The 15,167-nt window shown below is 33.4% G+C and overlaps 1 protein-coding gene across 1 annotated transcript in view; it reads right to left on the reverse strand.

Annotated features, from left to right (window-relative positions):
• Positions 1-2,318: 2,318 nt before the first annotated feature.
• The window catches only part of LOC143909089 (uncharacterized), a 28,292-nt gene continuing 15,443 nt past the window's right edge, over positions 2,319-15,167 (reverse strand). Inside the window, exon 3 of the mRNA XM_077426990.1 lies at positions 2,319-2,771. Within this exon, the coding sequence (XP_077283116.1) occupies positions 2,319-2,771 (453 nt within the window). The remainder of the gene's footprint in view (positions 2,772-15,167) is intronic.

Below are 15,167 nucleotides of genomic sequence, written 5' to 3' on the forward strand. Positions count from 1 at the left end.
GTCTAGTTGGCTAATTTATATATTTAAGTCAACAACATGTGACCCAGTCAAAGCATAAGAGTTTGAAATAAAACAAATTACAAAACCGAGATCATCCCAATAAATCACTCAGGGTCTATGATAAAAAATAGCCTTGTATTGATATTCATATTATTATATTTTTTGCGTGCGCGAATCTCCTGGCGCACGAAAATTCGGCGTGCACAAAAGTTGGCGAACAGAAAACTGCGCAAATAATATTGCACGAATGTTTTTTTTACGAGATTTATATTATTACTGTGGCGGCTCGCTATACGAAATGGTCGAGTTTGGTCACCTTCTTGCGAGTGGGGACCAACTCGGCTGTGTTCAGAGTAGCTACCTCACTCTGCCTTCAGCTATCATAAATAAAGCACGTGCATCAACATGCCAGTCATCTCATTCGATCATCCCCCATATTATCATTAAAAAAACATTCACGCAATAATATTTGCGCAGTTTTCTGTACGCTGAATTTTCGTAGAGGCGATTATCCTGATAGCGATTCACTTTTGCGATGTAATCATCGAACCATGCCATGTGATGACTAGAGGTAGGATAGTCACAGTGCTATCCATTGTTCGGCAAACCCTTAACAATGCATTTACAACCTTTGAACAATACACGGCCCCCTCAGACTCCGGTGACTAGTGATGACGCTCGAAGCCGACTTAATTATACATACACATTGGAGTATGGGGGTGAAAGGAATTAAATGACGATGTGATTTAATGCATGCTATTTAATATGACGGTCGGAAAGGAAGTAAAGTGGTAGCCACCGACATGGTCGAATCGGTTCCAGCCCACAGGATGGCGACCCAAGCTCGACCATGTCATGTACAGGAATATGAATAAGTAATAGATTGAACTGCGATAAAATGTAAAATCAACGCAAAACTGTATTTTGCTTTTGTAATGTGTATCGTATATTTGGATAAGATATATAACTTTTATATTTTGCTTTTGTAGTTTTTCAAAAAAGCATTTATTTACGACAAATTTGTAACATTGATTTGTGCTTTCAGCATGCATTTAAAAATTTAGGTACCTACCTAGTACTTATAAATGTGGCTTCCAATTTTTATAGATGTCATGAAAAAATGAAGAGTTTTCACCATTAAATGATGAAAGTTATTTTGATCTGTCAATAATTTGGAAGAAGCATCAGGAAAGTAGTTTGTAGGTATGGTAAAATTTCAGTATTGGTATAAATTTTTTAATAAAAACAACTATTTTAGGTGGATTTCATTTTATTGTGTAAATCACCACATAGACAATAATCCTTTTAAAACATTTTTTTTATTTAATTTTAATTATACACTCTTACATTCTGAATTCATCATCGTTTATATATAATTATTTACATTTTATTAATTTCAATTTACAATTTTATATATTGCATCGAATGAGAATATAAACATTGAAAATTTACAGTAATGTACGGTTATAATATTATTTTAGCTCCCCCTAATCGTCAAATTGACTGTAATCAATCGATTAAAATTAATACATTTCATTCATGCGTTGCATTATTTGTGGGATGGATAATAATATTTTTTTATAATCACCGTTTAATAATATTGCATTTTTTTTTTCATTTTACATAATATATGGGCATTTGAAGTATATTCATAATAATTCAACTCAATCTATAAAATATAATACATATCATATTATATAATATATAATAATAATAATTTATTTTTATATACAAGAGGTATTTTATAACTATAATACAATCACAAGTTTTTGCTTACATATGAATAATTGTAATAAATCAATATAATTCATTTTATACTTTTTTTTTATTACAAATGAATATCTACAAAAAATAAATATCCTTTAACTATATTATTTTCGTTGCATGACTTCGTTAGTGAAATTGTGAATTGATCAATGACAACCAATGTAAAACAGTCTTTACGCGGAATCAACTCGAAGACTCAGTTGAATGATTATCTTTTTGAATTTTGAATTTGAGCGCCATATATCATAGCAGGGTAAGCAGGGCAATATAAATATTTTTGCGTGTACAACATAGATGTCACTAGTTGATTTTTTGTTATGAAAAATTGAAAAAATAATTGAAAAACACATTATTTAACTATTTTAATAAAAAATTGAACGTTTGAATATAAAAACGTATTTAAAAATTATGCATTTAATAAAACGCACCTTTTTGAATGAATATTTCTCTAATAAGAGCCGCCCAATAGTAGCCAAAATTCATATTAATTTACAATTTCCCGAATTATTTTATACATACATTCGAATACGTTTTCTTTGGAGCTAAACGCGTCATGTGACATTAATCTCTTCGTCGCTATTACTACCATTTTCACTGTCGTAATCTTCTATCATTGCATCGTCAGCTGCTATCAGAGAATAACTCTTACCACCGTTGTTCCTCACACCGTTGCTACCCATCATGTAGCCAGGATTGTTAGCTATACCTCCTTCAGAATTCATATAACTTCTGTAATTGGCTACATCTCCATCATGGTGGGTCACCGAATCGAATTGAGTCTTGCTAGTCGCGTCCACTTCATTGCCATTAGCTGTATCATTATCGCAGGTGGACTGCGGAGATAATGGCGACAATTTGGGCCTATCCGTTTCCGCATCGGACAAATCAGGATGCGGATTGTTCTTGTTGGGCAAAGTCTGCTCTCTAGAACCCCCACTGGCCAACAGCTCCCTCTCCTTAGAGTTGCGCCATTTCATCCGCCTATTTTGGAACCAAATCTTCACCTGGAACAAAGAGAAGCATTTTAAAAAACGTGAAGCATATCTAATGCGAAATCATTAAACGCTTTGCCGTTAGATGCGCAAGCAGTCGATTAATCATCGCACGTTTTTAAACGCCGATTTCAATCGGTTCAATCGATTCGTTCGGCATTCGATTTCGCAATCCCCATTGTGAGAAAACGTCTTAATCTATTTTCGTTATTCACGTATGAGAGTGCAACAAAAAATGCACGAACATTGCAGATGCCGTTTTCGACTGTACCTTCTAAATGATATAAATTTCTTCAATCTTATGTATGAGTACTTATTAGGGATTGCAAAAATACCAGAATTTCCGATACCAGTATTATCGAAATAAAAAAGAACGATACCGGTATTACCAGTACTTTCAGTATTTTTTTTAGTTAATTAATTTTTATCCCGAACACCGCTTGCTTGTTTCAACATGATTATTGAAAAAATACGCCAAACCCAAACATTCAAATACAGGATATTCGGGTACAAAACTGTTAAGTAGGTGCGTCCCAGATATAAAGGATTATAATGTTCGTAGTTTTTTTTTTGCAATTCCAATTTAAGCTTATCAGATACTCAAACAGCGCTCACTGGAGATGCAAACGAAAATTCAACCATCATCTGGTGAATTAGTTATTGTTGAAACACAAATTATAATTTTTTTTATATAATAACATAATTTCACTAATTAGAAAAATAGTCACTGTCGTGTTATCATTGTATATGTATATGTACATATATTGTACTGAAAAATGTACCAAATAATACATTTTAAATGAAAGTATGTATGTACGTAATTAAAAAAATCAACACTTTATAGTAAACATTTTCTTATATAAATTAAAATTTATAAGGTTTGCAAACTTGAGACACATTTTAAGGGGGCCGCGATACCGAAAATGTTGCCGAACGTTTGTATTTAACGATATGTATCAAAAAACAGAAAAAATTAAAAAAAATTTAGAGATGTGCAGCATGATAAAATAAAGAGAGATCGAAAATTTATAAAATAATAACTCGCTCAATATCGCGTATGCAAAATATAAAAACAGCAGTCGCTTTGTAGGGTTCCGCGACAAATCACTCACGGACTTTACACTCAACGGTTTATAGTTTTTGATCGATGCAATGACACATGTATCAAACCATATAGAGTTCAAATTAACGTGTCAATTATGATCACTGCAATCGTTTGTAAAAGTCAGAAAAAATATTTTGATAAATCTGCGGATTTTCAAAAGCTTTTATTTAGTTAATAGTACCGGTAGTATCAAAAACTTATTTTCGGTCAAATACCGATACCACCGGTATCGATACTTTCGGTATTGTAATCCCTAGTGACGAGAACAGAGTGTATTACCCATAGATATTCGTTTTTTTGACAATGCTATATATTGAGTGTAAAGTCCGTGAGTGATTTGTCGTGACACCGCTTTTGTAGTTTTTAGGCATGTACATATCGTTTTCGACAAATAAAATGTAGAAATTTGTAAAAATGTATACTATCGGTATTTATTTTGTTAATACCGATATTACCAAAGGCTTATTTTCAGTAAAATACCGGTATCGTTACTTTCGGTATTGCAATCCCTAGTACTTATGTATGAGTCAATTCAACGAAACCCATCATCATTGGGTACGAATTGTGAAGAATTTTACAACACATCGGCAAAACAAGAACAGTGGCGTGTTTGGACAACTCTCCCGCTCCTCTGGTCCACATTTTTATTCATTCAAATTGCAAAACGGCAGGAAGTTATTCAAATTAAAAACCGTTCGGGCGAACCGTGCCGAGTCGCGGCAGCCTTAATCACGGCCACAATATAAACATGGCGGCTCGAATTCGAAATGAAAATTTTTCGTTTAAAATTCAAATTTATTTCATATTTGTTTTCGGGAGGGCGCTTCATGAATATTCGTCGGCCGCAAATTAATTCAATTGCGATCGTCGGTGGGTCGGTTCGAATTTTCGCGCGGAAACATTAATTTTTTAAACCTCCATGTATGTATGTATGTAAGCAGGAATATACATACGTACAAATGTACGTTATTCTGAAATCGAACGCTACCGCTCGATTCGTGTATAATATAATAATAATATAGACGTGTAAATGGATTTAATAAGCGGGCGCAAGGTGAAATGTTAAATTGGTAAGGGCCCGCGGCTAACATCTGCGCGAAAGGGTTAGAAACAGACGAATGTTTCAGACACAATTTACACCCCTTTGTAAAAGTTATTTGCGGATCGCGTTGATACGTAGAGTTTTGATTAAATTTCCATTTATTTATTTGTGATTTATTTTGCGCACGATCGTCAATTTTCAATTTTCATCTTGAAAAATTATATGTTGAAACCATACTTGAGATCGAGAAAACGAATCAAACATACCATAGAAATGTTATAATAATAGAAGGGCCCTAACGAATAAATAAATTGTGTCAATATTACGCGGTACGTCTCCACTACGCACGGAATACAATCAGATCAATTCACTTATAAAAATGTATCCCATGTTGTTTATTGTGTGTTTTTGAATGCATTGTGCAATTTTTAACGATGCACTTCCCCATCATGCGAGTAATATAAACAAACAGAGAAGTTTTTATCGGACATACGTCGACCACCAAACATCAAATACGACTGATGCTAAAATTATTTAGGAATGTCTGTGGACAATCGTCACTTGACAACAATATAACGCCTAAAGCCACTTCTATTATTATTATAACATTTATCTGAAACATACATATCTTACCTTACATAAACATACCTTAAAACAACTAAATATAACTTAAAATGATTAAAAGTGTAAACCATTTTTAAATAAATAATATCACGTGCTGAAAAATAAAAGACATTTCACAATTTATTAAATTTTTATCTTTTGTTTTTATTTCAATGACTTTTATTCAACTATGTATTTTCTGTATTTGTTTTTAATATGAAAATACTGTGGAGAATATTGAAAGTAAAATGATAACGTAATAAATTCTGAATTATTTAGAAATTCTAATAAGAGCGCCATCACTATTTTTACTAACCTCTTATTTAACGTTATACCCATACATACATAGTTATCTTATAAAGGGATACTATTCAGTATTTTACGGTTACTTTCTGGGGATTATTCTGGATTATTATGAGTAAATATGAATAATATTTTCAATAAAATCGGTGGTCGCGCTAATGCTAACCACCGAGAGGTTCCCAGTTTCAAGCTCTGTTGTTGATTTCGATTGATGAGAATTTATTCGGAGTATTTCTGCAGTGCTGCTGGTCAGAATTGGTTATTTGCGACTCCAGATCGACCAGATCGCTCCAATACGACTTGTATACTATACAGGCAAAGAAATATCAAAATTACATATTACATACATATATATATATATATATATATATATATATATATATATATATATATATATATATATATATATATATATATATATATATATATATATATATATATATATATATATATATTTTACATTTAAACACATCTATGGTCAAACATTGTACGGAAGCATTGTTATCAGTAGTCACCGGAGCCTGAGGGGGCCGTGTATTTTTCAAAGGTTGTAAATGCATTGTTAAAGGTTTGCCGAACAATGGATAGCACTGTAACTATCCTACCTCTAGTTATCAGTATACAAGGCAAATACGATCTACATCCACAGAGACATCTAAGGAGAAATTCGCAGCATTTAAACAAAACAGCAAAAAATCGAGATGCTGAATAACTCAAATTTTGCAAGAAATATAGGACAGGGATGCCAATTTGTAGGAACCGTTACGATCAAAATCAGATATATTGGCAAACTCTGATAAGAAATGATCGACCTTGTAGTCACATATCCAGTAGCACACCAGGGATAGAACCCGTGACTACACAATTGAAAGCATTACATGCTAACCATTGTGAATATGATTTAAAATTTTTAATATATAAATGTATATATGTAGAAGTGTAATATAATTGATGTTGCTCGGGGGTAAAACCCTTCATGGTAGAATATAAATTCATTAAAATTAAATCGAATCTCTGATAGTCAGGTAGACAGACCTCAATACATCTTAGAAATATTTATATATTTTTAGTAGGTGTTGGGACATCTCTATAAGATGATATTTTCATTGCCACACACTCGATATGTCCCATTGTCTCCCAAAACCAAATGATCTTTAGCTCTAAAAACAAATATGTATAGATACTTAAACACCATACGGTTTTAAAATACGATTTTTCAAATCAATACCATCCAATATATTACATATGTAGTGTCAGCGATATGCTATAATGCGATTTTCATTGTCACATACATACATGCATAGGAGGTGATGACGATGGTGGGGCTCTTTTCTGCCCACCACCGTACGAACAATGCAAAAATGATTTTTTTGTTGTCGCCCCATTTGGGGCTTTCGTTTTTGGGCACAAAGCGACCTATTTTGCGATTTTGGCGTAAAAACTGAATTCCCATTGTAATGTTTGACAAATCACTAAGTCATGCGACCGGGTTATTGTGATTGATGACCGCCCTCTCGCCCCCGACGTCATCGATTATTATGGCAAATCATCGCCCTGCGGCACAGGACGATGAATGGGCGCCGCTTAATGTGATCACCGATCGTATTCGAATCATATATTGCAATGGTTTCTATAAATATAAAATAATACCACATGCTTATGATACAACGGCATACTATACATATAGAATCTTCATTTCTACATTAGTACATACATTATTCACTGAATACGACCATATTGTCATCTATTTCCGGCGGGAAATGTTGCGGGAAAGCCTCCAATGGTATCCGAGACGTATCCATGTTGGATGACCCAAATGTCTTTGATAGATTTTGATCAAAATTTACAAGTTGATCATGTAAGATAAATAGACGTCTAAAGACATTATATCTATCTACATATATTTATATATCTTGAGTTTTTATATAAACTGCTTTAAGTATTCTGTGTGTAAAAAATTTTCCTTGTTTGAACAAAAAAGTCTGGAGCTCAAAATTAATTAACGTATCTATTATCAATTATCTAAAAAAATGTGTATTACATAAACATTGAACACACCTACGCTTAAGTATAATATAAATATCAAATTTTACTTAATTAATATAAAGCAAAATTTCATAAGTAATATTTTCAATTAAAATCAACAATTTATGTACATATATTTACAATAACCATGGAACTTACAAAGGTTTTATTTTTTCTAAGATCTTTATAAAGAACAAAATATGATTTAAATTATTTATAAAACTCTATTATAAATGTGTTGTCATCACAATAACTTTTTAAGCGATGAAGATTAAATTTGAAGAATAAAGAAAAGATTTTTAAAATTTGACCGAATTAGCCATCATAGTAAAGGTGAAATTATATTAAAAATTAAAATTTAATAAGGGAAAGGTGGCTTAGTTGATGGATCCCAATTTTATATTTTCCCATGATTCCACTATCGGGCTACCCCTGAGCGACACCTAGGTATGATTTTAAACTTGTACATATATAATTTTTTTAGATTGTAATTTTGAAATCATATTCAAACAGTGGTGACATAGTTAGTAGGATAGTTTTGTTAATTTGATGAGGAACCACTACAACAATGAAATCAGATAAATTGGCTAGCTGTGATAAGAAACGATTGACTTGGAGTCACAAATATCAAAGTCTGACCAGCAGTACTGCAGAAATACTTGGAATAAATTCTTTTCAATGTTAATCCATCTAACCTAACCTAACCTCTCGATGGTTAGCATTAAAAGTCCAGGACCGTGCCTATCATATGTACATGTTGTAACACAGTTGTAACTTGCAACAGCAAGTTGTAACTTGCTACAGCAATCCACAAGTATACAAAAAGACAACAGATATACATTTTAAAAAATACGACGTTTTATTTTGTATTTTTTAAGGAATGTAACTTTTTCGACTCGCATTTCTTTCAGCCGCCTTTTTATTTCGGCCGCCTGTGTGCGTTGCACACATTTGTACATATGATAGGCGCGGCCAGTTCCCGGAAAGATGCACTAAATTGCACTGAATAGTAGCGCAGTTTTGAGAAGTCCTAATTTTCAAAGGCGCTCAAAAAGAACTTAAGCAATAGAATTTCACAAAAAAAGTTTAGCACCCTCGGATAACATACAACTACCCCTTGACGCTTTCTTGTAGAATTCTATTGCGTTAGTTCACCTTGAGCATCTTGAGCATCTTCTATTCTATTTTACAACCTCTTACCAATATTTTAACACTTTAGTTTGGTTATGCAATGTGCTATTTAGTCATGTTATAGCTTTTATTCTTTTCCTTTTCCTTTTTTTTATCTTGTATTTATCTTTTTCATTTGTTTATCTTTGTGAAAATCTGTAATTGGACTCGAATGTTATACATATGTATATATTATATAATTACTCTTAATTTGTATGCATCTCTACGTCTCGTTGTCTGTTGATTTTTCAATAAATAAAATAAAATAAAATTTCTCGAGAGTGCAACTACATATGTATCTAGTGCATTTTTCCGGTCACCAGCGCGGCGCAGCCTACCCAACAGATTTTATAAAAAAAAATTGCGCTAAGTTAGCTAAATGTATGGTTGAATTAAACACAGATTAAGAGTAGATTTACATGATAATTTACAAAAAATAAAAAAAAAACTTAAAGTAGGTATTTTCTTTGTGGACATTACAGACATATGTATGTACCTATATGATGCAATACATGTTTTTGTAGCGTGCACTTAATTGTCGTGGCACAAAGGCGTATCGGCAGTGAGGCAATGGGGCCGCGATCGCTATTGACCTTTTATCCGTGCACATAAATATCCGTTTGATGTTGTCGGATGTCAGCAGCACCCCGGATAACCGGAGGTCTCGGCACGCATCCCATTCATCTGCATATAAAATCCTCGCGTCTGCCGCGGACAGAGGCGCGTGTCGCCACCACCAAACGCCCACCCACCCCTTACACCCTCCGAATTCACTTCAACCTACCCCTGATTGCGTGACCTTGAGAGTGTTACCCCCTCCTCATGCAACCACCCACCCACCCACCGATTGCTTGCCCTGCTTCGGTGCGCGCGAATAGCGCACGCTCGATCTGCAATCAGTGCGCTGAGGCGTTAAATATGTGCGGGCGCAACTACACGGTGATGGCGTAAATATCCATTCATACGTACAAGAAGTGGTGTCTATCTGTCAAACCTCTTAAGCAGATCTCTTGAAGAACAATCGAACTGGTATATTAGAAATTTTTCTGCAAAGGAACGACTAATATAAATTCTCGGTGACCGTCACCGCATCGAAAAGTCGAAAAATCGAAAATGTTCGTTTAACATGAATACATATGAAAAGCGGGTAGTATATACATATGTACATATATCAGTGGCGTGCGGTAAAACTCTCTTTCCCCCCGTCGTACAGCCTCACTTGATTTGCGCGAGCAGGATACAACAGGTACAAGAGGAACAAGCTTTTCCTCCCGTACCCTGCCCGCGCACATTAAGCAAGGCTGTACGACAAAAAGAGAGATAATTTCACCGCATGCCACTGATATATATGTATGTATATGATATATACATAGTACCGTTTACTTTCGATTTTCGATTTTTACTTTCACAAATTTTGCAAATACTGAAAATTAATACCGAAAACGATACAGCGTAATTAAATTTGGCTAAATCTAGAATTTCACCCGTATACAGTGTACATATATTTTTAGAATTTTAGACTACATACTATATAAATTATTTATTATTATTTAGTACAAACATCGTTTTAACATTATCATCATCATTATTACAGCGCACACAACACAAAACCGTGCTCCACTAGTAAGAGTTTTTAGCTCGCAATTTTACCGATTTAAAGTTCAGCACACTTCCAATTAATCCTTTTAAACGAAAACAAAAAATAGTGTGGTCAGACCACTTTCCCAATAAACATGTTTCAATATAAAAAACTCAATATGAAATAGTATTAACAATGGGAAAAAATCCCAAGTGAAAATACGTACTTTTGACTTTTGGTTTGAACTGGACGACTACTTAGAGAGATTTGAAAGCTGAAAAGTACTACAAATGAAAGATAAAATACCCGATTATAGATTTCAATATTCATTTTGACCAGAAAATTGACAAATTTTGAGACATCAACCGAACAACACCAAGATATAGAAAAATCGTGCGATTTAAAAAACACATATTGTATCTCCGAATCTCGAGCCAATCAACATTTTTTATTATCAGATTCGTATTCACTGGGCATAGATAGATCTATGTATAAGAAAAGTCATATCTCGTCTCTGAATCAAAAATAAGTCGTCATTTGTTGAACAGTATTCGACTATTTTTCAATCTAAAAAAATTCCGAAATTGACTCATATTACAAACATTATATTGAATGTCACAAACAAATTAGCGTCTAAGTACATAAATGTACATAAACACGAACAGGGCTTAGAGTTAGTATGCTCGAGTCCGTCATAAAAACATTATCGAAATCAAAATCGAGCACTACATCCGCGAAACAGATTGTTTTGGGGAACGACGGCAATTGATCCCCCTTTTATGGGGGGCGACGATAGCATCCAGAAGTTTCGAATTACAGGACAAACAATTTAACAGTGTTTGCCGTCGTGTTCGAAGGACCCCGGGGAGGAGAGGGGGAGAACGAGAAAGAGGGTGAAAGGGGGAGCCATCAAGTGTGCAAACATCGGGAATTATGACAATATCAATTATTGTGGGACCCCGCGACTGGCCCCCCCCGCGTTACACTTTTGTAACGAGGTCTAATGGACGCGCTCTGGGGTTTAAGTGACCCCAACTCGGCCAACTTATTTTATTTAACTTTGCCGACGGTAATGAACACGACACGGATTTGTTACAAGTCAGACTCGATACCTACGTAAATACACTCTAAAATATACGGCTATATAGGCTTTTAATCATATTGTACATATTATACCATTCGTCGACATATACAGCCACACACATTTAATCTTTTTACTTTATCTATGTACGTAGTAATAATAGATGAAGATTTCTACTGTTAATAGGATCAAGATTTTTACTGATTTTAGCCCAGGTTCGATCACTGATCACGTTTTCGTGATCTAAAAAAATGTGTGTCTGTGTATTTTGGGAATTTTTTGAACGCCGTTAATCCTATCGAACTGAAACTTAGTATCGGTTTCTGAAATGCTAATCAATACGATGTAAATTTTTTTCAACCTTTAAGTTGACTGGAAATCGTACCTCCCCTTATATGTATCCTCTTTTACGGAAAATTCGTTATTTTTAACTTTATGCAAACCCTAATAATATTTACTTTATCTATGTTTTTACCTCAACCGGAAGTAGAACTTTTACTCTAGAGTCAAGGTTTAATCAAGGTTTTCAAGGTTTTTTAAACCTTTTCGAAATTTTAGAAATTTCATTTCTCAGAAACCTTTTGGTTTATTGAAATGAAATTTCATATCTAGAAGTATGAAATTTCAGAAGTATCTAAAGCTTAATACCAAGCTTTATATAAAATAAAAAAATTGGTGAGCATCCGTCAACTGGAAGTGGCAGTTTTCTCTTGTTTGTTTTTTCTTCCACTATTTATTTCAACCTTTTTAATGTGTGTGCTCTTCGTGACAAAGGTTTTGGCTAGAATTTGAAAACCAAAAGTTTTTTTTTTAAACAATATTTCACTATTTTTATTTGACCTTTAAAATTATTTCTATATTCTGGATAGTTTATGTTTATAATATGTATTTATATTATAAACATTTATTAGTAATAAAAAATATATATACAAAATCCGACAGCCGGAACTTTTGTCTTGTTTTCCTTACATTTCCCTACATCGAAAATGCTCTCATGACCGGTATGTGTGAACGTGAATGTATGTATGTTTATTATCGAATTTTGTTTTTTAAACTTCTTATATTCCTCAAATACATAGATAAAGTCGTGGGTTGGTCACATCCGAATTGTTTTCATATATGCCATAGTGTCATGACTAAAGCCCGGACCCTGAGGGGGCTGTATATTGTTCAAATGTTGTAAATGAATTGTATAGGTTTGCCGAACCTTTTTTACAAAGGAATATAAGAAGTAAATAATTAATTAATAATTGAACAATAAACAGCACGCTTCCGGTCCTACCTCTAGTCATGACTAGAGGGAGGCAGTCAAGTTTCCATCACCCACAAAAACCGGAAACCGGTGGACAAGCTTCCTTTGCCAACAAAAAAATGTTTCACTATTGTCAATTTCTATCAACCTTTCTTTTTGTTCTCTTGCTTTGTAGGAGACGGAGTAGGGAAATTTTGAACCATTTCCACAGCCCTGGTAGATAAATATCATAATATACAATGGCGACTGGTCATATACTGTATCTTTATCATACAGTCATATCACACACATAAGAAAGCTTGTGTGACGAAGATAGATAGCACCTGACGAGCCACCGGAGGTATACATATACATACATACGTATACCTCCACAGTATGGAGGTATACATATGTATATATTAATTTAAAACTGCAAGTATATGAATGCTTGTAACAATCAACGAACTCGGATCTAAGAAACCCTCCACAAGTCCATGCTACAATATATGTAATGAAAAAGTTATAATTGATGCGATACGATCAATGTCGTGTAACGACGATCGATTATCTCGCTGACAATGTAATGAAATGCTTTATATTACAAGTTTATTGTAATCGGTAGTATGTAATAATAAATTGTATGTACACGTTAATATATAATTTATTTCGGTTTCATAAGAATTATTGGACATTTTATTTAGTATAATGGAGAGCGGGTCGCTTTTGGGGTGGGTCGACAGATGCCACTGACGTCTACATTGCGTTTTATCAACACACCCCCGCCAGGGGCGTGTGTCTTATTAGTCGCACGAGGGTTAACAATTATTACTTTTTCGTCAGATTACTACATATATAATCCAACACTCTTGTATTATATTATTATTATATTGGTAGATCATAGAAATACATATACATATATCATGTATGTATGTTTAAAATTATGTTTGGATGATATTCGATTATAAAAATTCGATATAAAAATACAATACTTCCTTTATATTTTTTTTATTTAAATTTGATCTGTTCAGAATCGATGTAAATAAAATGTGACTTTTAAATAGAAATATAAAAAAATTATAAAAATAAAAAAGGTTTTTAAATACTATTTATGTAGAATTGAAATCTAGATTTTGTCTAATATAAAGTTAGCTAAAATAAAACATACTAATATCTAGGTGTCACGACGAAATGTCTAACGATACAAGGTCTAGGACAAAATATTTACATGACATAATATTCACGGACAAATTGTTTACGGGACAAAATGGTCACACAAAATATTCATTCATACGTACAAAATTATTATTATATTAGTTATTTATGATGTAATTTCGATTAGACTAGCTTATCCAATACTTATTTCTTAATCTGTCAAGCCACGTATATTAGATCTTCATCACCACATGCTGTACTGAATTCTTTATTACGTTTTTATCATTAAAAATAATTGTTTTTGAACTTATCTATGAAAGTTATGTGTATGAAAATTATGTCTGTGGGAATTATGTCGCGTAATCATTTTGTCTGTGGGCATTATGTCGCGTCAACATTTTGTCACGTAATCATTTTGTCTTGAGACATTTTGTCCATAATTTAGATGTGTCGTCGTGGAACCAGTAGTGTACATTTTGTTCGTTAATGAATATTCAAGTTTGTTCATTGATCAGTTAAGTGTATACAAAATAACAAATTATCAGACGAACTAGTTTGTCCATGCACAAATTATTAGGTATACGTTTAAATTTTTTCAATCGCTTTATCTACTATGTATGTACGATTACTCTGAATTGCAATATTTTTAAAATTACCAAAAACGGAAATTGTAACAACGTTGTAATGTAGTTTCCATAGGATCTCCCATTTCAAATACTTAGGCGATTTAACATCTGAAAAGTTTTGACAGCTGTGCGACACTAAAACCGATAGTTCGTGCATGAACAAACTAGTATGCTTATGAGTGAACACTTGGTCTGTTATACATGTACATATTATATGAATTTTCATTGATTTTTAAAACAAAACAAATAACGCTGAAAGAATAACAATTGTATTGTGTTGAAAATGTTGATGAAAGGGAGAGAGAACGCTTTGATATTTAATTTTAGCACGAGCGAATCATATTATAACGTCAATACAAAGTGTGTACGCGAGCGCGTGCCTATGTATACACGTTGCTCGAACTTAATTGATGTTTCGAATTAATTAAATCGAGTGTGCGCGATGCAAGTGACGACTCGATTAATTATTTAAAAGCGAGAGGCGCGCGCCG

The sequence above is a fragment of the Arctopsyche grandis genome, chromosome 3 (genome assembly GCF_051622035.1).
Source record: "Arctopsyche grandis isolate Sample6627 chromosome 3, ASM5162203v2, whole genome shotgun sequence".
Classification (NCBI taxonomy): domain Eukaryota; kingdom Metazoa; phylum Arthropoda; class Insecta; order Trichoptera; family Hydropsychidae; genus Arctopsyche; species Arctopsyche grandis.